Here is a 21,600-nt window from a genome sequence, read left to right as displayed (position 1 = left end):
GGAGGGTTGAGAAACATGGCCCCTTGGCTCTGGCGCAGGGGCCAGATCGTACAGGGTTTGTGGAGTCATGATTTTATCCTGAGGTACTTGGAAGCCAGTAAAGAATTTTAAGAACAAAAGTGACAGGGTCAAATTTGAATTTGGAAACGGAACGCGGACTGGCAGAGGACAAAGGTAGGAGGAGACAAAAGTCTCCCTTCCGGGAGACTCGGAAAGGGACTACTGCGGCAGTCCCGGCGACAGATGATGGTGATGTCTTTAACCAGGGTGGTGCCAGGGGAGATGGGGAAAGACATGGGCAGTTCCAGGTGCACTAGGAAGCGAAACCCGACGGGGGGGCTGGTGAAAGAATAATAACCGTACTTCAAATAAAGAGACCATGGAGAAGAAACAAGACGTATATTGATAGAAAAAAGAAAAAAAAAAAAACCCAACAATTTATTTTGCTCCTTAAGCCACCTGGCGACCCCCTTCCCTTAACCCTGCCGCCTCGATATATGCAGATGACAGTAAGACGAGGGGCGGGGCAGGCGCCCACAGAAATCCGGGAACTTTTATTTAAAGTGGGTGGACGTCACCGGAGAGCAGAATAAGGAACACAAGGCACTTCCTGTTGCTCCGGAAGTGAAGGCTCTTAAGCTGCTCCGCCGGCGGAGGGCCAGATTGAAGGAATGGCCGGGCGGACCGCGCGGCTGATGCTGCTGGCTGGGGCAGCCGCACTAGCAAGCGGCTCCCAGGGCGACCGCGAGCCGGTGTACCGCGACTGCGTGCACAGGTGCGAGGAGCGGAACTGCTCAGGGGGCGCACTGAGGCACTTCCGCTCCCGCCAGCCAATCTACATGAGTCTAGCAGGTAAGCCCCTCCCCGCATCAAGCCCCGCCCCTCGCCTTGGCTCCGCCCCTTGCGCCCCCAAACAACCTTTGAGTCTTACCTTCTTCCCCCGGGGTCCGTTTTTGTGTGTGTGAATGGAGCCCCAGGGTGGTTAGAGCGTCATCAGACGGTCTTACTTTCCCAGAAGCTTTCATGTTTCACTTTATTTATTCAGTCAAATGGCAAGTTATTTAATACTCCTGGGTACAGGCCCTAGAATGACACTGAAATCAGACCAGCATCCTGCCGTTCGGGGTCACAGTCTGCACAGGGACATTAGCCTTCTCCAGGGCAAGGTAAAGGATGATTTGAGCACTAGAGGACCCTAGGGCAAGCAGTAGGAGCATATGGCAGGAAGGAATCGTTTCTTGCTTTGAGAGGGTAGGGACCGTGATCATCTTGGAACGTTCTGTGATGGAAGGGCTTCAAGATGGATACATTAAATTTGGACCTGTGGCCATAGTGGTCACCTGTCGTGTGACAGGTGTCACAATAGGTCAGTTAATTTTCACAGCCCTATAAGGTAGTTTCTCTTAACCCAGTTTTACAATGGGGAAATTCGGAGAGGTTAAGTGCCCTGCCCAAAGTCACACAGCCAGTAAGTGGTAAAGTGGAATTTCCAGTTGTAGCCTGTCCGACTACAAGTTTGTTCTCTTTACTATCCCTTTGCGTTCCAGAGCGAACGGAGAGAGTAGAGGCCCTGGGCAGATGAGGGCATATCCAGTAGCTTGGTTTACTCAGGGAGCAGGGTGCGGGGTGCCTGAAAAGGAGTATAGAAAATAAAGCTGGAAAAGGAGTTTGGGGACTCAAAAGTCCGAGTGAAGAATTTGGGCTTCATTTTCATAGGACGGGGGTAAGATGGCAAGAGTTCTTACCTGGCAAGTGAGAGCAAAGCCTAAATTCAGGAAGAGCAAACATAAACCCACCTATCCACTAATGAGTCCACCAGATGCCGAAGTTCCCATCTTGGTGAAAGGAGAAGAGAAAAACATCTCTGTTTGCTCATTGCACATCCCCATCCCCTAAAACACATGCACACAAACACATACTTTTCCCTTATGTATATGTTCTACCATCTCTCATACATCCTAGCGGGAAGCCAGCATTTTGAGATTTCTTCTGGTCCTCTCCACCCTGCAGGCCCTCTTAGCCTGCATTTGAGCTTGAGTCCCATCTGCCCTCTCTGTGCCTCCCATGATAAGGAGTTCACCAGGTCACATTTCTCTGTTTCAGGCTGGACCTGTCAGGACGACTGTAAGTATGAGTGTATGTGGGTCACTGTTGGCCTCTACCTCAAGGAAGGTCACAGAGTGCCTCAGTTCCATGGCAAGGTGAGTTGGAGGGTCAGGATAAGTGTATGGTGGCAGTGTGGTAGGGGTAAGACACCCCCCAGTTAGACCACACCATCCAAGCAGTCTGAGCTGTGGGGTGATGGGCGTGTGTTTGGGGCAGGTACCTGTTCTCAAAATCTGCTGGTTTTCATATAATCAGATGGAACCAATGTATCCTGGCTCTAGATTTGGAATAACAAGATCTGGGAAGCTTTGTGGTCTCAGCCATGCTGGAGTTCTTAGGGTGGTTGAATGTCCTTGCTATGAGGACAAATTTTCTGACCCTCCACAGCATGCTGTCTTTTGCTTTTCCAGTAGAAGTTCAGATTAAAATAGTAATACCCCCTCAGATTGCCCAGTGAGTCATGGTTTGCTGGTGCTTTTTCATCCACTATGATTTTGTTCTGGACTATTGAGGTTGGCAAGAATTATTTTCCCCAATTTGTCAGAGTAAGCTGAGGCTCAGAGGCCTGTGGTCAGTGGTAGAGAAGGAGTATATTAGGATCTCTGTCTTCCTGATGGCAAGTCTAGGCTGTTTCTACCAGACCATACTGAGCCGTCTACACTGGCCCATCTGTTCTTCCCAGAAACCAGGCTTATAGTGCTGTGAGTGCTGGCCGAGATAGAGGGATGGCCTTCAGCTAAGGACTGGAGGAGAGCTCATTGACCCAAAGAGGGACTATACGTGAGGCTTTGGCCGAGGACGAGAGCTAAGGATCCAACTGAGGACCTGTTGATGTGGCATGTCAAGGAAAAGCATGTTGGGCTAGCTGGGGGTTGCTTGCTGCTCAGGCCCCCTCCATGTGCTCCCTTTTCAGTGGCCCTTCTCCCGGTTCCTGTTCTTCCAAGAGCCAGCTTCTGCCATGGCCTCTTTCCTCAACGGCTTGGCCAGCCTGGTGATGCTCTGCCGCTACCATACCTCCGTGCCAGCCTCCTCCCCCATGTATCCCACCTGCGTGGCCTTCGCCTGGGTAGGTAACTTGGCAGTATTCCTGCTGTACGCCATCATCTAGGAAGGAGGAACTCTTAGATCCCCATTCTCATCCAACAGGAGCTTCCCTTCACCTACCTTCCCCTCTGATTTCCAGGTCTAAAATTGCAGCTGTGGGGTGGTCAGGCCTAGGGAGAACACAGGGAAGGTGCTGAGTCAGACTTTACCTTTCTAGCAGAGTCCTAGGCCAGGATATTTGGAAGGGAGGGAGGAGGCCACTAAGAGACTCCATAGGGCAATTTACAAGCACAGAAGGGAGATGGGTGCTAGGGAGCATGCTGGGACCACAGGTCTTTCCAGGGACCCCCCCCCCACCCCCCCACCCCCTGCCCTGAAGACTCAAAGCAATCTCAATCCTAGTCCAGGTCTGGAGGTACAGCAGCCACAGTACTCTATGTAGAGCCCAGCCTGGTCTTAGACCATCCCTGAGAAGTCGAAATATGTTCCATGTGAGTATCCAGAGAGGGCTCTGAGCTTTACAGGTGACTGGTCAGAGAAGCCTGGAATTGTGTGAGAAACATGGACTAGGGTACACATATGAACTGTGACAACCTTGGGGGGGGGGTGAGAGTAAGAGGTTGCAATCAGAGACCCCACTGTAAGCCTTAGGGAAACAGTCTGCTCATTCACCTTCCTGCCACCAAAGGAGCCATTAATTCATGTATTGAGCGTACTATGTGCCCGGCACTTTGCTGGGTGCTGGAGATCCAAAAGTATATAAAAACAGACAGGGGGCATCTGGCTGGCTCAGTCATAGAGTGTGTAACTCTTTTTTTTTTTTTTTTTAATTTAAGTTTATTTATTTTGAGAGACACACAGAGCAGAGGAGGGGCAGAGAGAGAGGGAGAGACAGAATCCCAGGCAGGCTCCGTACTGTCAGCACAGACCCCGGTGTGGGGCTTGAACTCATGAACCATGAGATCATGACCTGAGCCGAAACCAAGAGTCAGATGCTTAACCAACTGAGCCACCCAGGTGCCCCTCTTTTTTTTTTTTTAATAGGCTTGACACCCAGCATGGAATCCAGTGAGGGGCTTGAACTCACAACCCTGAGATCAAGACCTGAGCTGAAATCAAGAGTCAGATGCTTAACCAACTGAGCTACCAGGCACCCTATAGAACATGCAACTCTTGATATCAGGGTCGTGAGTTCAAGTTCTACATTGGAGGTGGAGCTTACTTGAACAAAACAAAACAAAACAAAGACAAAAACAAAAACAAAAAATCAGGTTCCTCCGGTAGTAAACACACAAGCACACAATTGAACGTAAAAGTACAGTTCTGGGGAAAGTGCAGTGGAGATGTGTTGTAGGGGTGTGTGATGGGGTACTAGACCAGTACAGGGCAATCAGGGAAGGCTTCCCTGAGGAAGGGGCCTCTGAGGTAAGATTGGAATGATGAATGAATGTTAGCTAGGTGAATTCAGGGAGAGTAGGAGGAGTCATCCACATAGAAGACATAGAATGTGGACAGGCAGAAGAGAGTGAGAACCTGAAAGGCTAGGGGGTCGGCCATACAGGAAGCCAGGGAGTAGGTACCACATGTAAGCAGGTAGGCAGTGAATGGGGCTAGCCCGTGGAGAGCCTGGGGGGCACGTTAACACTTTAGATCTGGACTTTCAAAGCATCAGGAAGCAATGAGGGTCGGAGAGAAGAGGTTTCATGAATAGATTTGCTTGGAAAACTCATTCTGGCTACTGTGTAGCAAACAGATTAGAGGGGTAAGAGTGGATGCAGGCAGCTAGTTAGTTTTAGCATAGGGCACAGTAGCTAGACTGGTGCGGGGTTATTGAAGAGAACTATGTTTGAGCTATGTTTTGAGTTGACTTTAAAATTTTTAATTTATTTTATTTATTTGACAAACCCATGCATAGCTCTTACTGTATGTCAGGCACCATTCTAAGCATTTTATAAATATTAACCTCGTTAATCGCATAAATAGCTTATGAGATAGGTAGTATTATTATCCCAAGTTTACAGATGGAAACCAAGGGCTGAAAAGGTTAAGTAACCTGCCCTAGGAGCCAGAGTTTGAACCCAGGCATCTGGTTCCAGAGTCTGCACTTTTTTTTTTTTTTTTTTTTAAGTAGACACCATGCCCAGCGTGGGGCTTGGACTCACTCATATCCCTGAGATCAAGGGTCACATGCTCTACTGACTGAGCCAGCCAGGTGCCCCCAGAGTCTGCACTCTTACTATCTTAGCTGTGTTGACAAGCCTCAGTCGTAGGTTAGATGAGGAAAGAGGAATCAGGAATAACCCAGTGTTCCCACTTATGAGAGAGTGACAGAAGCCATGAGTGTGCATGAGGTCACCAAGGGGAGCTTAGCAAGAAGAGAAGGGATCTAGGATGGAGCCCTGAGGAGCCCCAAACATAATGATTAGATCAAGAAGGATGGGCCAGCGACAAGAGTCAGGAGTGGCTGGAGGGGTAGGTGGAAAACTAGGATGCCGTGTGGTTGGGAAGCCCTGGGACAAGAACAGGGAGGAGAGGGTAGGCCGTCCTCTTGAATTCTGCTGGACAATCAAGAGAACTGAAGGACACCCTGGATCTGGCCACCCTGAGGTCTCTGAGGACCTTAGGAAAACTGGTAGTGTGGGGGTGCTAAGAAGTCCAGGCCAAGCCTCAGACTTAGGAGCTGGGGATCGGAAGGAGGGCAGGGGCGGGGAGGCTGTTAAGCCTCTGGGAAATGTTGATCCTTTGTAATCTTTTCTATTTAACAAATATTAATAATAAGTGTTATATGAATTGCGTAACAGGCATTGTCCTAAGTACTTTACATATATTTTTCTCATTCAATCCTCATAATACCACCGTGAGCTCTGAGTAAGGCTCAGAGAGGGAAAACCTTGTCAAAGTCACCAGCTCACAAGTTGGTGACTGGTGGAGACAGGACTGACTCCAGGGCTGTCAGAGCACTTAGCCCCTCTCTTGGGCTGTGTCCATGATAAATGTCTGTTGAGCATTTGCTGTGGGTAGAGGCGGGAGTTAGCACTTGTGGGAACTGAGGCACCTGCCTCAAGAAGCTAAGCCTGGTGGGAAGCGCTGGTCCAGCTGTCCCGGGAGGCAGAATGCAGGCAGAGCCGAGGAGGGCTCAGGTAGAGAGCCCTCGAAGTAGTAAGGTGGGGAGACGTGTCCTCTAAGTGGAGAAGTCTTCCAGGGAAGCCCAGAGAGGGAGAGAGCCTCCATCGGGGACTCACAGGCCTGATAAGGCCTAGACTCATACAGATGAGGGGAGAAGAGGTTGGATTTCTGCATTCCAGGCTGGTGGCCCAGCAGCAGCAATGGGATGGAAGCTGGAGGATGTGGGACCGGGATAGGCAGCCTTGGAAAGGTCAGCCTGGCTGCGGTGTGGCTGAGTGCAAGGCAGCGGAGGGAGGTGAGGTGGCACAGAGAGGGCCCTGAGTGCTGAGGGGCAGGAGCTCTCGCATAGGCAGGGGGCTGGCATCCGCATGCCCTGTCACCGGCCCAGGAGGGATAGAACCACCACTTCCTGTTTAGGCCTCTCTCGGAGGAAAGAATTTGGTCCTGGCCAAGAAAGCAGGAAGGGCAGAGAAGCTGAGGAGAGTACACCTGTCCCTTGGGGTTCTTCCAGGGGTCGCTGCTTTCTGAGCCCACAGCCTGTACCCCCCGGCCCCAGCACTGCCTGAGAGCACTGGACAGCCCTGCCTGCCTGAACTCCCTGAACAAAGCTTAGAGCCTCTTTGGAGAGATGCACAGGTCTGAGGGACCTCAGAGGGTCCCAGCCTTTGCCAGTGGTCACGTCACAACGCTCGTCTTGATCTCCCTGATTCTTGGGTCTTTCATTTCACTGGCATGTGCCACTCAGCTTCCTTCTTGGTGAGGGTCACACCTCCCAGTACCCTTGTAGTCCAGTGTGACCGAGGACCCTGAGGGACAGAGCAGGAGATGTTAGATTGAGAGAGGAGAGATACCTGGGGCCTGTGTCTTAGGACATCCTATGGAATATGGGGCTCTGGGACATAGAACCTCCTCATGCTATCACTAGGTCCTTGAGGGACAGAGTCTCAGTGTCCACACTCCCTCTGATGACCCAGTCTGGATTGTACACTTGATCTTTAGTCCGGTGCACCTGTGTTTATAGGAGGGAGGGATCCTGAGCTGAATGGAGGGTGTGGCAGTGGACTTTGTCTTGGGCTGGGTCTTCTGGAGCGAGTGGGGCTCCTGATTTCTGTTGGGATAGGACGGGAAGGCCTTTTCCAGGTTCAGTCTTGGGCAGTGGGGTGGGCAGGGGGTTCTCTCAGTCTTTTTTCCTGGGAAACGAGGAGACCCTGCCCCAGCAGGGCTGATGAAGCTGGCACCAGAAGGGAGCCTCCGCCTTGCCATTTGGATCTGGGCTTGGGCTGGGAAGCTGCCAAAGCTCTGCACATCACAGACCTTTGACTTCAGGGAGCTGGGGGCCCCTGCTGTCTGTAGAGCCAGGAGGCCAAACCAGTTCCCCTCCCCTTTGCCCAGTGAAGAAAGGTCCTGAGAAGTAGAGGTGAGAGGATGAGAGTGCCAGCAAAGCCCAAACCATCTCTGCAGGATGCTTGATGGAGGTGGGGACTGACTGTGCTCTACCTCTGCTGAGGAAACTACAAGAAGAGACAGGTTGAGTCTGCAGCAGAAGGATGGTTAGACTTCAGGAAGAACTTCCCATGGGTCAGAGAATGGCAGGAAATCAAGGAATCTTTTTTGATGGTGGAAGAAGCCATCTTTCCCCCAACTCCATCTGCCTCTTCCCCTCTTCTCTCTCAGGAGTGAAGCGGAGCAGGGTTGCCCTGACTGAGGCAGGGGATGAGACACTGTGGCCTCTGGGAGGGGGGCAGGGTGGCAGCAGGCGTCATATTTAACATTCTGCCTCCCCCACTTCTGAGACACTGAGCTATTTAAAGACCCACATGTCCCCACCACCACGGTGTCAATGACAGCCCCGAGCACTGGGGCTTAGCACTGGGGTCGAATTCCTGACAGATCTGGCTCATTTGGCATCCAACCAGTTTCACGGCTGTGATATTTTTGTCTCAATTTTCTTATTTTCCAACAGACTGAAACGGCCTCCCGCTCTCCCTCACCCAGCCTTCCCTGTCCCCTTCCATTTCCACCCTGTTGGCACCCTGCCCCTGGCCTCCCCCTTTCCTCAGTGTTTACACAAAGCTCCTGGGGCCCTGCTGGGCAGCCCAGCACCCTCCTGGCCTGTCTGATTGGCCAGCTACCATCTACCTCCCCCCATTCTGCTCAAGCTTGGCTGAGGAGTCTGGGAGCAGCCATACACTTGAGGCTTGGAACCTTTCCCTTCCTTCCCCGTCTGTCTGTCCCCTTTGCTTGAGTCTTGATTACAAACTCTGAGTGAAGAGAAACAGTATCTCTTCTGTGACTCCTGGGGGGAGACTGACATTTATGGGAATACCTACTATGTGCCAGGCAGCCGTAACAGCAGCTGTTTATTGAGTGGCTTCTTTGTGCCAGACATTCTACAGACATCATCTTCAGGACCCTCTTATGCAGTGGGTGTTATTATTAACCCCATTTGCTAGATGAGACAACTGAGACTCAGAGATGTTATTGGTTCAAGATCACACAGCTATTTAGGGGCTGAGGCAGAACTTGAATCCAGGGTCCGTCTTATTATGGAGGCTCTGGAAATTCTGCCTCTAGCACGAACAGTGGGGTGGGCCAAGGCAGCCGTGGGGAGACCACCTCTTCTCCCCCTGGACTCCTTTGGCCTTCAGGGAGAGTGGGAGGCAGACTTGGCCTCTTTAGCTTCAGGTCTGTGGAGAGATGTGAGAGTCCCATTCTGCTCAACAAACTGGGAACAAATAACACCTAATGGTTTACCCCGTCCTGGGCACTGTGCTATACATTGTGTTTGTATCGCTCATTAAATCCTTGTCAATACTATGATTATTCCCATTTTACAGAGGAGAAAACCAAGGCACAGCAAGGCTAAATAACTTGCCCAAGGACACACGGGAAATGCAGAGCTAGGATTTGAACCCTGGTAGCCTGACCCTTGGCCCTGCATTCTTAATGACACTATCTCCCAAGTCTGAGGAGAGGGCCAGAAGAGGAGTCCCTCATAATGGGACACTTCCCAGGGGAGAGGGGACATTTCAGGGGTGCAGAGTCCAGGCTTCAGGTGGGTCTCTATAAGTGGGAGGCACCCTGGGGAGGCAGTTGGACAGGGGACCAAGCAGTTCCCATTCCATCCTGTAGAGCTAAGCCCTGACCCTGTGCTCCCTCTCCCCCGCTTCCAGTGTTCCAGCCACCACTTAGCTCAGTCCTCTTGTCACCTCTCCCTTCCTGCTGTGGGTGACAAGGAGGACTGGTTGGCTGCCAGTCCCTGCTGCCTTCCCCTCCACCTCCCTCTCATACTGGCTCTGGGGCCATTCTCCTCCCCAAGAGTGTCCCTGTTCCTGGCCTTCCCTGGAGACCTGGCCCATGTGATTTCCTGGGCTCTGTCTCCAGCCCCAAGTCTGCTCCTCTCTCCATGCTGACCCTGAGCGTCACAGACCTCGTGGGAGCAGTGTCTGAGAAGCCACCCTGTTCTGTCCCATTTTCCAGCCTCCAGACCATGCCTCATATACCATCTCTGGGGAAGACCCAGGGATGGGACTGGATGGCCATCTTTAAAAGAGCAAGCAACCAGACTTAGAATAATCACCTGATGTCAGGGCTGGAAAGGGACAAAGGATCACTTAGGCTAGCTCCTGACTAGTCACAGGGGAAAGCTCAGGCCCAGAGGGCAGGGCCTTTGTCCAGGTCATGAGGAACCTAAGCCGAGAGACTCAGCCTAGGACCCAGGCCAGACAGGCTTGCATGGGGCTACCTGAGCTTCCAGAGACCTCTAGTGCTGACTGGCTTTGCACAGAGTCTTGCCTGCCTCCACCCCTTTGCTCTTCCCGTTCTCTCATAAGCCCCTTCAGGCCTGCGATAGGGAACCCATCCCACTGTCTGACCCTGCTGCAGGACTGGATAGAGAGGCCTCTTCCCTGCTTCTTCTGTCCTGTGCCTGGCCAGTCTTCCTGCTGTCCTGGACCCAAGTGAGCAGCTCCTGGCCTTTACCTGTCTTGAGCAGGCCTGTCCCACCCTAGGGCATCCCTCTCTATCTCTAGGGCATTCTAGGCCGGACCTCAGCCTGCCGGTTTTTTTCCTCTGACCAGTTGTCACTAGTTTCCCAGCCCAGTGTAGGGAACCTCCACCTTAGCCCGCCCTTCTTTCAGTGATTTGGGCCTCTACCGTGGATACAGCGCTGACTCCCACAAGGTCTAGGACTCATTTGCAAGATGTTTTGTACTGTCTCCTTGCAGTTAATTTCCAGGGAAAAGGCCTCGAATGGTCTCCTGGGCCCTTGCCCACCACAGCCCCTTCAACCTTCTGTTCCTCCCAGAGCCTCAGAGCAGCAGCCACTGGTCTGGCAGGTTGGGCTGGGCCACCCAGGAGGAAGCTGGGCTCAGTGGGCCAGCCTCCTCCATAGAGACTTGGCCCCAGTGGGATCTGCTTGATCTCCCTCCCTTGCTTGCTTTCCTCGGGACACACCCCAAGCTGGCTCGAGCCCCTCCACCCCACCCACTTCATTCCCGCCCCCAGAGGCTGAGGTCACTGGCTCCCCTGGCCAGGGTGGGGCTGTCATCACCTGCCAGTTGGGGGAGGAGGCAAGGTCCCCCCAGGGGCTGTTGTCTTAGCGATTGAGTAAGCAGGGAACTTGGCTGTGCCGGAACTGGGAACTGGTTCCCAGGCCAGGCCGGAACCTGTGGAGGCTGCAGCCCCCATGGCCCAGGGGGTTCAGGGTTCTGGGAAGCTGAGGGCTCGGGTTTGTTCTGTGGGCTTCAGGGGCAAGGGAAAGCATGTTTCTCTGCTGCAAAGAGCCCCTTCCCCAAAGAGAGACTCCTGTGAATGCTCTAGGGGTCCTCCCCACGTTGAGACACCATGCTTACCAGCCCCTCCCTACAGGTCTCCCTCAATGCTTGGTTCTGGTCCACAGTCTTCCACACCAAGGACACCGACCTCACAGAGGTGAGCACCCCTTCGGCCCCTCTCCTGCTTGGGACAGTCCCACAGGAGCCCAGAAAAGGTGGGGGTCAGCTCTTCGGTTTCATAGGGACTCCATTTACAGAGCACTCGCTATGTGCTGGGCATTTTTAACCTATTCGTGCCCTTGAGCGTCACTTGACCCTGGTGAGGTAGGTGTGATTATTGGCTCTTCTTAACTGATGAGGCAGCTGAACCTTGGAAAGGCAGAACTACTCACCCCCCCAAGGGTGCAGCCGGTTCTTGGGCGCAGGGCTGTGGGACTCGAGGCTGCGCTCCAGGTTCTGTGGTGTGCTCATGTATTTTGGAGTCTTGGCAGGCACCTCCACCGATGCCTCCAAAGCCTCGCTGCTGAATGCATTTTAAAAAGTTGTAGAATATGAATACAAGGGTCCGACTGTTAAATTCAGGAGTGAACCAGCAACAGGCAGAAGGGGCACGAGACATAGACCCCCATGTTAGAGTACGGCTGCGCCTCTGCCCCCGCCCTTTGCCCCCACCCCTGGTGGGTCCTCTGGGGGCCCTGCCCATACAAAACCTTTTCCGCCTCCCCTCTCCTCACACTGGCCCCTCACCCAGCTCTCCCCGTCCTCAGAAAATGGATTACTTCTGTGCGTCCACCGTCATCCTACACTCTGTCTATCTGTGCTGCGTCAGGTGAGCCCATCTTGGCCTCTGTGGGGGCAAAATCAGGCACTGGGGGCAGAAAGGGGTCACCTTACCCACCCTTGGGGGGTGCTGTCCCCAGGATCTTGCACCCCAACACACATGCACACCCTCCAGGCTGTTCTGAATGGGGACTCGGGGGGTAGAATTGGCTCTTTCCAAGGAACGGAGGCACTTGATCCCAGGCCCCTGGAGGTGGATTGGAGGCCTGCCCAGCTGGCTTGTTTCGGTGGGGGGAGGAGGGCAGTGGCTTCCACATACGGATGTCGGGGTGAGGGGATGTTTAGGAAATGCTGCCCTGGGCACGGGCCGCCCTCCACCTGAGCAGCTCTGGATGGTGGGGCAGGACCGTGGGGCTGCAGCACCCGGCTGTGGCCAGTGCCTTTCGGGCCCTCCTGCTGCTAATGCTGACCGCGCATGTCTCCTACCTGAGCCTCGTCCATTTCGACTATGGCTACAACCTGGCGGCCAATGTGGCTATTGGTGAGGCACGGGGAGGGACCCGAGGCTCCTGGGGTTATGGGGGAGTGGGGGACCCAGCCCATCTGTAGAACTGCTGGCCTGGGGTGGAGGTACAGATTTGGTGCTGTTCCTGGAGAAGGTTCTAGAGAGCCCCTTAGGGTGGGGGAAGGGGAAAGAATTTGGGGTGGGAGAGAGGGGAGGCTGGCAGGAGAGTCTGAAGGTGGTCCTGGGGTCAAAGAGCATGAGGATGGTGGAGGTTTTGTTGGGGGAGAAGGAGGTCCAGGGAGTGAGCCTCTCCCCACCCCCCGCCCGCACCCAGGCCTGGTGAACGTGGTGTGGTGGCTGGCCTGGTGCCTGCGGAACCAGCGGCGGCTGCCTCACGTGCGCAAGTGCATGGTGGTGGTCCTGCTGCTACAGGGGCTGTCCCTGCTGGAGCTGCTCGACTTCCCACCTTTCTTCTGGGTCCTGGACGCCCACGCCATCTGGCACATCAGCACCATCCCGGTCCACATCCTGTTCTTCAGGTGGGTGCTGCTCCCTGCCCAGCGTGCACCTTCTTTGTGCCCATCCTCACCCGCTCCTTTGAGGAGACTGAGGCCTCTGTGCACACTGGCCCCCCTGCCTATACTCACCCCCACGGGGTGCTCTCAAAGCCATACCTCAGTGGGCTCCTCCCTCTGCCCACAGCTTTCTGGAAGATGACAGCCTGTATCTGCTGAAGGAATCAGAAGCCAAGTTCAAGCTGGACTGAAGGCCCTGGGAGCGTGTCTGCCCCACTGGGGGTCCTGCCCTCTCCCCGCTGCTCCCCTTCTCCTCATAATCCTTGAGATGATTAATTTTTTTTTTTTTCCTTTTAGCATCTTGAACTTGGACATGAAGGGTGTGGGCCCAGAATCATGTAACTGCCCATCCCCTTGCTTGCCCCCACATGGCCCTCCCAGGCCTTGGAGTCTGTTCAGGCTTGGCCTCTCAGCATCTGGGGTTAGAGAATGGGCAGCCTCTCCGGTCCCTGGAGCAGAACTGGAGTAGAACTGTGTTCTTAGCTCCACCAAGAGGAGAGCTGCCTCTGCCTCCCCATCAGCCTCTTCCCCACATCCCCTCAGTGCCTGGGTGGTTCCCACAGCTGTTTGTCTATCTGGGAAACCAGGTACCACAGACCTTTGGGGACAGTGGGGTCCCCTCCTGTTACCCCCCTGCCCTCCTCCAGGGCACCACTAGGTGGCACTAGACTCTTGCTCTTTGGCTACCCAAGTTCCAAGGTTGGTCTCATTCTCCCCATGGGATCTTGAGGGACTAAGCCCCTGGAACTGGGGAGTGGTCTTACCCTGACTGTTGCTTCAGCCAGACCCCCAAGAGGCCTCACTGTGTTCCTTCCCCCTTCAAGGCCAGAACCCCACAGAGCCCAGGACGGGAATCCCTCTGGCTCCTCTGCTGCTGTTCTGGTTGAGAGCCTGCACGTGAATGTGTACGGGAGTGTGAACCAGACTGAGTGCATAGGTGACAGAGTGGTGGGCACGGGCCTGAGGTGTGTGGGATGCTGGGTGGGGCAGTGTGTATGAGCGTGGGTGGAGAGTGGGGTGGGGTGTGAGTGGTTTTAAAGTGTGTGCTGCAGGACAGGTGGGGGAGTGTGAGTGCCATGAGTGTACCACACAGTGGGGGCAGGTTGGAGAAATATGGGGTATCGAGTTACCACCACCAAGTACCTATTGAGCACTAGCTCTGCACAAGGCCCCAGGCCAGGCAGAGAGCCAGGATATCCTCAAAGTCTGGCTGGGGGTACGAGTGTCCAGGCTGCATGTGTGTGTTTCTGTCCATTGCCCCCACTTTACAGCCCTCTAAATCTCGGAGGGCCCACACACAACTCAAGATCACCCTCCAGAACCAGCCTCTTGGGAGTCAGAGGGAGGTGGGGAAATGGAGATCCTCTGCGCCTCTCCAGCCTTCTGTCTCCTTGCCTAGGCTTGGGTGGCCTTCCCTTCCCGGAGTAACCTACCTGCTAAGCCCCTTTGTCACAACCTGGACCTTGGGAAGGGGGGCGATCTGAGGGAGTAGGGGAGGAGGATTGTGGCTGGGTCTGGTTTCTGGCCTTCCCAGAGACAGGCAGGGGCCACGCTGTACCTGCACCCCAGTAAAGGTGACCCCTGCTAGTTGCCAGCAGCCCTGGCACATTCGTGCTCCGCAAGGACACAACGTGAAGCTCCAGAAACTTTCCATCCAAAGGCAGTCTGTGTGATTGGAGCAGGGAGTCTGGATTCTTGTTCTTTCCCTGCCCTCTTGCCCTCCCTGGAGTTGGGGCACTGTACTATGACTCCAACCTCAGACTCGGGTGACCTGTGTTTTGTTTTTTTTTTTTTTTTTTTTTTATTGAGAACTATTTTAAGGTGAGAGAGAGGGTAGCAAGGAACATTCTTAATAAACGAATTCTCAGCCTCACCTACCCTTGTTCAGCTCATTTGTGTGAGTAGTGTGGGCTTGGAGGGAAGGAGAAGACACCTGGCTGGAGGCAATAGGCAGGTGGGGTCTCTACCTAGGCACTGGGGGTGGGGATGGCAGGGACCAGAGGCAGAGCAGCAGCAGAGCTGGGCGGAGCTCCAGTCCAGGGGGAGTGGGCTCTGGGAGAGGGAACTGGTGCCTGCATTGTAACTCCTTCCCCCTGCACTGTCCACTTCAGTCTCCTGATTATCTCCCCACTCCTCCCCTTCTGGCCTGAACTAGGCTCTACTACTGTTTGTTACTTAACCTTCCTGAGTTTCACCTGCAAACAGGACAACCGGACCTGCTGAATGTGAGGACTGAACGGACCTAATAGGTGCCTGGCACATAGCAGATGCTGAATGAATACCCGCTGACCTTGGCTTTCCTTAGTTTGGGAAGAATGAGTGGTAAAGAAACCTACCTTCATGGAAGCTTCTGGAAAAAAAAAAAAAGGCTAGGGTTGGTAGCTTTCACACCCCCACAATCCTAGAGAGAGCTCTGGGCCCTTGTTTCCCAGAAGAGCCACACACAGCTGACACTCAGCAGGAGGAACTGATTTCTTTATTAGGTGCCACCACAGATGACAGGGAATCTGGGTATATGAGAGCCATCAGCACAGGGTGCACGGGGCCATCACACCCCCACCTTCTTCTGGGCCCAGGCGAAGAAGATGCCCTTGACATCGTCTACACCTGTCTGAAGGCAGGCAGGCATGACGTAAGTGCGCAGGTCCCGCACCTCATAGCCGCTACGAACCAAGGCCTCCACCACCTTCTCCTTACACATGGGTACCACCACCAGCCGGGCCTCCCCAGCCAGGTACCATGACTCCTCTAGGGCCCCGATGAGGAGGAGGTGCCCCCCAGGCCTCAGCAGAGTGGTGATGTGATCCAGGGCCCTCTGGAAGCTGGCAAGGTCTGGGCTTACAGCCTCCAGGCAGAAGGCAGAGACCAGGGCATCGGCAGGCAGGGGCGCCAGGCTCCCAGCACCCAGGGGCTGGGGCTGGTGCACATCGATGTGCAAGACCCGCTTCACCCTGGCTCGCAGCTGGCGCTCCTTTTCCTGCCAGGGCTCGCTGTGCAGGGGCAGAAGGCAGGGTCAGGACCAGGGCTCAGGGCCGCCCCACGTTCAGTCCTCTGTTACCCCCCTGCCAGCCGCTCCACGGGAAGCTCCCTTACCCCTTGCCCTCAATGAGGCAGACGTGCTGGCTGTACATGCTCCAGTCGAAGGCCCCGGGCTCCTCCCGAAGCCAGAGCCCCAGCTCCCGGCGGTTCACCTCCAGAAAATCTGTCATGGTGATGTCCTCAAAGTGGGTGCAGGCGCTGAGCAGCTGGTATATGGTGGGGCCTGAACCGATGTCGATGAGGGTGTGTCCAGACACCTCACCTGGGAGGGCGCAGGGAAGAGGGTCCTGGTGCCAACCCTGTCCAAGCATCCCCTGCCTCGGTCACTCTCTCCCTTACCTGCTTCTCCCTCCCTCATTCCCTTCCTCCTCTGTAAAGTGTATCTCCATCTGGAAGACAGTCCCCGCCAGTTGCCTCTTCCCTCCCCAATCTCTGCTTCCGTCTCTTTTCTTGGCGTCTCTCTTCATCTGGGGCCCTTTCCTGCATCCCCCACTTCACCTCTCAATTGTGAACGATCTGCCCCTCCCCCCATGCCCTCCTCACAGGTCTCTCTATGCCCTCCCGCCCCCGCAAAGGGATATTGCTTCTCTTCCTCTTCTATTTTCACTCCTAACTACCTATCTGTGCTCCTTGGCCCCTCCTCGGGCTCTGGCGTATGCCCCTTTAGTTCCCTGATGACTTCTTGTCCTCTCGGCCTCAGTTTCCCCCGCGCTCACCGGTGGCGAAGGTCTGTGCCAAGCAGCTCAGTTTCCAAGGCCCGACGCCGTCCGGGCTGCTCAGGTCGCCCCGAGGGGGCGCGTAGTTGTTGCGGAGGTAGGCGCGGGGCTCGAAGCGCTGGTAGGCGGAGGCGACCGCCGCCCGGCCCGGATCCGGGTCCGAGTCGGGGACTGCGCCCGCAGCGGGATTCGGGTCTGCTGCGCTCATGCTGCCGCCGCCGCCCGCCCGGTCCTCGCGCTTCGCGGCCCCTTTATGTGCCGCCCAAGTCCAGGCCCGACCCTCCGCTGCGGGGGCGGCGGCTGAGCCAGGAACCGCCCGGGGCCCCGCGTTGCATTTCCCCCACCCCATCCATCTCCCTTAGTGTCCGAGCGGCAGACACTCGGGGCGCGTGTGGGGCGGCCCGGGCACGTGTGACCCCCACCCCCACCCCGCGCCTCCGCTGCGCCCGCGCCCCGCCACTCTGCCTCACCGGGCCTGGCCCCAGGCAGCCAGCTTCGTGCCCCCAAGACCCTTAGATCCCCGCCCTGCCAGCCCCCAGCTCTTCGCGTCGCTCTCCTCCAGCTCCCCGGCCATTCACCCCCTTCGCCCAGCACCCCATTCCTTCTCTTTGGCCCAGGGTCCAGTCGGCGCTGTCCCACTGCCCACCTCCCAGCGCTCTCGTCCCAACCCCGGGCCCGACCCCCTGCGGGCTCTCCTTCCTCCTAGACACCCCGTCCCACATCCACCCCTTTCCTTGGTTTGGTCACCCCAGCTCCCCCTTCCCTCCTCCAGCCCTCTTTCGTCCTTTCCTCCCAACCCTCGTTCCCCAGCGCCCCCCACACCCACTCCGGAAAAGACAGTCCGTTCTGGCCTCCGCCACCGTCGCGGTCGCCCCGGGGCCCTAGAGCGGAGCTCCGGCCCCGCCCGTCCGATGGCAGCAGCGATAGGGGATGTGAGCGGGGCTAATGCACTTAGCCTTCCGAACAGCGGGGCCTCCCTGCCGGCCCCGCAGGCTCTGAGCCGCTTATCTGGGGGCTTCTGAAGGCAGAAGGTCGGGACATTCTAGCCATGTCGGGCACGCGGGTCCCTGGTGAGGGCGGAAGAACGCAGGTGTTCCCCGGACTGCCGCGGTCGCCAGGGGGCGCGGGCTGGGCCTTAGGTGCCAAGGGATTTGGGGTTGCACCAGTCTGGGGTCTCTGACCCCTCTCCTTCCCCAGCCCACACGCATTCCCCTTTCTTGGGGAGGGGGTCAGGCCAGGCCTGTAGGTCCTGCTTGGCACTCCAGGTCAAGATGCCAGGGTCTCCCCTCCTTTCTCCCCCAAATGGGAAGTGGATTCCATGGAGCTATCTCCATGGTCTTCCTGGAGTGGACCCCTTTGGGCCAGTCCAGTGCACCTCTGCTCTAGGTAGGCTACGAGCCCCTGTCCAGATGGGCCCCTAGCCTCCTCTGTGTCCTCACCTCTGTGCCCTCACCGGTCCCCACCTCGTCCCAAGAGGAACATGTCTCCTTGTTGGGCCAGGCAATCAGGTTGGGACATGAGTCACAACAGCTGCAGGGGTCACAGACAAGAACCCGACCCTCCACTCCCCACAACCCACCCTGGGCTCCCTGGGCAGGGTGGGTAGAGCGGCTGACCGGAGCCAAGGACTGATCCTGTCTGGATTCAGAACTGAGAGGTAGGTCAGCCTCGGGGTCAGTGACCCCATCCACACCCTTAGGTACAGCCAAGGACAATCCTGGTGCCAGCCCCCTCCCTACTCTCCATGAGATCATTTAAACACACCCTGGATGCCAGCTGGCCTGCTGGGCACTGCCCAGTGCCAGGGGACTGGACACAGAGTCCAGGAACTGCACACCAGAGCCAGGGCATGGAAGGGGGCCTGGACAGACAGCCACCCTGTTTACAGCTCTGTTCCTGTCTCCTCTGCCCCCACCACCAAGCATGGAGCATACCCACTAGCTCTGCCATATTTAGCTCAGATGCAAGGCCTATTCCCAGAAGTGAGCATGGGGGGACACCAACGGGCTGGCCCCCACAAGGAAAGAGACGGAAAGTCTGGAACACAATTGAGCATTTATTGCAGCACTAACAGAGGATGCTGGGGGCCCCACTCTGCCTCTGCCTTCTTCACGTCCCCCTCACGCCAGTCTTCTCCAAGCCTCTTCTCAGAGCATTCCAGATCCCCTTAACACTTTTCCTCATCTTTCTCTGAAGCTGAAGCCTGGACCAGGGTCATTCCTCTCAGGGACCTCTTGTCCTCACCAGCATCTTTTGTCCCTTCTCCTGGGGCTGGGGGTACTCGGCTGTGCTGGCCCCCAGCTCTCTACCCTTAGTGTCCACTGTCTTTGCCCCCCTCCCTTTGGGAACTCAGGGGACCCAGGCATCCTGGCCTCTGGCTCCCTCCTCCCCTAGCCCCCAACTCTGGGCAAACTACAAAGCATCCATGGCCAGCAGCTGCCCTCCATGGTCCTAGCCAGGAAGGGCCCAGCCCACAGTGGGCACAGTGGAGCCCGAGTCACCGTCCCTCTCAGCCTCTCTGTGCTTCCTGGGACATGGAGCGGGACAGGGAGCGACGAAGGGCACCGGGCTTGCTGACAGGCACCACAGGGGGCAGCTGCTTGGTGATCTCGGCCACGTCCTGGCGCTCCATACACTGGCCCCCCAAGGCTGTCTCCAATGCCAGCAGCTCCCGCAGCTGGAGGGGGGTGTCCTCGCGCTCCTCCTTGGCGGCACCCATCTTGGCGGGGGTGAAGATGGGCAGTGGCAGCACCCGCTGGTAGGGCAGCTGGTACTCCTGCAGCCCGCGGCCGAGGATGCCCATACGCATCACCAACCAGGGGGAACGCTGCACCAGCGCCTGGCACTGTCCCTGCCGGTGGTAGGTCTCATGCCGCTGGGTGTCCTCCTCGTGCAGAGAGCAACTGGGGAGGAGAGGGGAGGGGGGTACCCAGCTCCTGAAATCTGCTACCCTCCAGTCACGAGCTGGGTAGGGGGCTCCCTGGGGCTGCCAGGACCTGGGGTGCGGAAGGGGTGACTCCACTCTCCCCAGTGGGCCCTCTCCTTGTCCCTACCCCCAGAAACTTCTGCAGGGCTTTGTGCTCTGGCCTCCTGAGCCTCAGGAGGGGTGTTGTAGGGCAGAGGAGGAACTCCCAGCTGGCTGGCACTCACCCCTCCTCAGGCCGTGTGGACAGCGTCAGATCCTTCCATTCAGCCCAGAAGGCTTCTCGCCGCTCACAGTCCTCCTCGGACACCTGGCAGCTCAGCTCTGCGGTCGCCATGATCAGTGCTCACTCCCTCTCAGCTCTGCTCCTCCCAGGCCCTTTAAATAGCCCCCTCCTCCACCTCCTCCAGGGGCTATTTTCAGCCCCTCTGGCGTCAGATGCTATAAGCAGAGCCAAGGCTCACTGATGGGGGACTCTGCGCCCAGGGTGGGGGCTGGGGTACCTGGATTCCAGCTGCCCCCGCCGGGTCAGCAGTCAGCTTCCAAAGAGATCAAGATGCTCCAGAGGAGGGCAGGAGTCCTCAGAGTGACACCTCCAGGTGTCTGACACTCCTTTGACACTGTCTGAGACCAGGCACGTGCCCAGCCTCGTGCCACCTTGGCACTTGCCCTCTGTCCCACCCCTTTCCTCTTGCCCAGGGAAGACAGCAGCCTGTCTGTAAACAGAGCAGGAAATGGCAGGAATCGAGGCCCATTCTGGGCTCTGTACCAGGCCATCAGGTCCTACCCCCACTCCTCTCCTCTGCCTGGGATCAAGGGCATAGCCCCTGGCCATGCCCCTTGACAGGAAGGGACAGTGCAACCACAGCCTCAGGTGTCTGCACCCAGAGCCCTGGTCCCCAACTGCCACCACGACACTGGCAGGAAATTACTTGGTTAATTCCATACCTGGGACCCTGGGCATGAACCTTTGCCAGAGGTTTTCCTTTCTCGTGGCCAGTGGTCAGAGAAGTGGTTTCCCAAGTCAGGCCAGTCAGGTCGTAAAGAGCAGATGCGGGTGGCCGCCCCTATCACCAACACCCCCAAGCAGGTGAGATGGGAATTCAGGGGCTCTGATGGGTGGTACAATCAGATCTGGCTCTAACTCCAACTCAGCCATAAACAGGCTGAGCATGGGGCAGTCCCTGCCCCTCTCTGGGCCTCGTTCTCTGGTCTCAACAGCCTGACCAGTTCTACTATGCCATCTGGGAGGGGCCTGGCTCTCCTTCAAGGGGAGCTGGATGGCTGCTGGGGAAGCCAAGCACCCAAGGGAAGCAACTCACGGTGCAGGAATACACGTTGCACGGAGTGGGAGTGAGGAATGAGGACATCACTGGGTGGACACAGCAAAGGGCACGGGAAGAGGCCACACAGGAGCAGAAGGCCTTGCCGGAACAGCACAGCGCCCAGCAGCTGGAGAGGCCCATGGGCACCCACCCGGGGCAGAACTGCGCACTCCTGATTACCAAAGCAGCAGGCCTGATTCTCATTTTCTTCTAACGACAGCCCCATGATCTAACGAGTCTCATTTTTACAAAGCAGGAAATGGAGGCTCAGAGAGGTAGATTTACCCAGGGTCACACACCTAACAAGGCCCAAGATAGTACCCTTCTGGCCGTATGCTAGTTGCCCCATGGGAAGCCTGTGGGCAGGGAGGGAGGAAGGAGGGCAGGTGTGGCAGTGGTCCCTGTTAGCGCCCCCCCCCCCCCCTCCGCCCCGGGAGCTGACTCTATGCTGCCCCTAGTGAGTGTGCTGGGGGCGGAGAGGGTAGGTGAGTGCAGCAAGAGAGACCCAGGGAGACCTGAGATGCCTCAGTGACCCACGAGCCCGGGCCCCACCCCAGGCCGGCTGTGGGACCCCAAGGACAGTCAAGGCCTGCCATGCTTGCTGCTGGGGTCTCTCCTACCTCCCCCCAGATCCTGGGCAGGAGATTTTCCCCTGACTTTCCCTCAGAGGAGGCCTGGCTGGGGGG

General features: G+C 56.5%; 3 protein-coding genes across 4 annotated transcripts; 1 reads left to right on the top strand and 2 right to left on the bottom strand.

The window, feature by feature from the left end:
• Positions 1–586: 586 nt before the first annotated feature.
• Positions 587–14,784, top strand: PGAP3 (post-GPI attachment to proteins phospholipase 3). Of its 2 annotated transcripts, XM_049635953.1 has the most exons (8): positions 587–852; positions 2,104–2,201; positions 3,020–3,172; positions 11,146–11,208; positions 11,819–11,880; positions 12,236–12,372; positions 12,671–12,875; positions 13,039–14,784. In XM_049635953.1, the coding sequence occupies exons 1-8, from the start codon at positions 672–674 to the stop codon at positions 13,100–13,102; spliced, it is 963 nt and encodes a 320-aa protein (XP_049491910.1). In that variant the 5' UTR covers positions 587–671; the 3' UTR covers positions 13,103–14,784. The 2 variants fall into 2 exon arrangements, with proteins under 2 accessions (XP_049491910.1, XP_049491909.1); XM_049635952.1 differs by lacking the exon at positions 587–852 and having other exon boundaries at positions 864–2,201.
• A 565-nt stretch (positions 14,785–15,349) lies between these two features.
• On the bottom strand, positions 15,350–18,119 carry PNMT (phenylethanolamine N-methyltransferase). The gene is made up of 3 exons (XM_049635942.1): positions 16,667–18,119; positions 16,005–16,212; positions 15,350–15,901 (listed from the first exon to the last, which is right to left on the bottom strand). Exons 1-3 carry the CDS (start codon positions 17,013–17,015, stop codon positions 15,460–15,462), a joined length of 999 nt encoding a protein of 332 aa, XP_049491899.1. The 5' UTR covers positions 17,016–18,119; the 3' UTR covers positions 15,350–15,459.
• A 583-nt stretch (positions 18,120–18,702) lies between these two features.
• TCAP (titin-cap) lies at positions 18,703–21,567 on the bottom strand. The gene is made up of 2 exons (XM_049635951.1): positions 19,817–21,567; positions 18,703–19,569 (listed from the first exon to the last, which is right to left on the bottom strand). The coding sequence occupies exons 1-2, from the start codon at positions 19,924–19,926 to the stop codon at positions 19,176–19,178; spliced, it is 504 nt and encodes a 167-aa protein (XP_049491908.1). The 5' UTR covers positions 19,927–21,567; the 3' UTR covers positions 18,703–19,175.
• Between the last annotated feature and the right edge of the window lie 33 nt (positions 21,568–21,600).

Source organism: Panthera uncia, chromosome E1 (assembly GCF_023721935.1).
Source record: "Panthera uncia isolate 11264 chromosome E1, Puncia_PCG_1.0, whole genome shotgun sequence".
In the NCBI taxonomy this organism is placed as follows: domain Eukaryota; kingdom Metazoa; phylum Chordata; class Mammalia; order Carnivora; family Felidae; genus Panthera; species Panthera uncia.
This window is presented reverse-complemented; position numbering and strand designations above follow the sequence as displayed.

Excerpts from the sequence above, each read along its gene's own strand:
- PGAP3 (XM_049635952.1), top strand. The coding sequence starts at position 1,902 with ATGCACACAAACACATACTTTTCCCTTATGTATATGTTCTACCATCTC. Across the intron at positions 3,173-11,145 it reads CCTGCGTGGCCTTCGCCTGG|GTCTCCCTCAATGCTTGGTT; the intron begins GTAGGTAACTTG and ends CCCTCCCTACAG. Across the intron at positions 12,876-13,038 it reads GTCCACATCCTGTTCTTCAG|CTTTCTGGAAGATGACAGCC; the intron begins GTGGGTGCTGCT and ends CTCTGCCCACAG.
- PNMT (XM_049635942.1), bottom strand. The coding sequence starts at position 17,015 with ATGGGGTGGGGGAAATGCAACGCGGGGCCCCGGGCGGTTCCTGGCTCA. Across the intron at positions 16,213-16,666 it reads GGCACAGACCTTCGCCACCG|GTGAGGTGTCTGGACACACC; the intron begins GTGAGCGCGGGG and ends GCGCCCTCCCAG. Across the intron at positions 15,902-16,004 it reads TGCCTCATTGAGGGCAAGGG|CGAGCCCTGGCAGGAAAAGG; the intron begins GTAAGGGAGCTT and ends GCCCCTGCACAG.
- TCAP (XM_049635951.1), bottom strand. The coding sequence starts at position 19,926 with ATGGCGACCGCAGAGCTGAGCTGCCAGGTGTCCGAGGAGGACTGTGAG. Across the intron at positions 19,570-19,816 it reads TCCACACGGCCTGAGGAGGG|TTGCTCTCTGCACGAGGAGG; the intron begins GTGAGTGCCAGC and ends TCTCCTCCCCAG.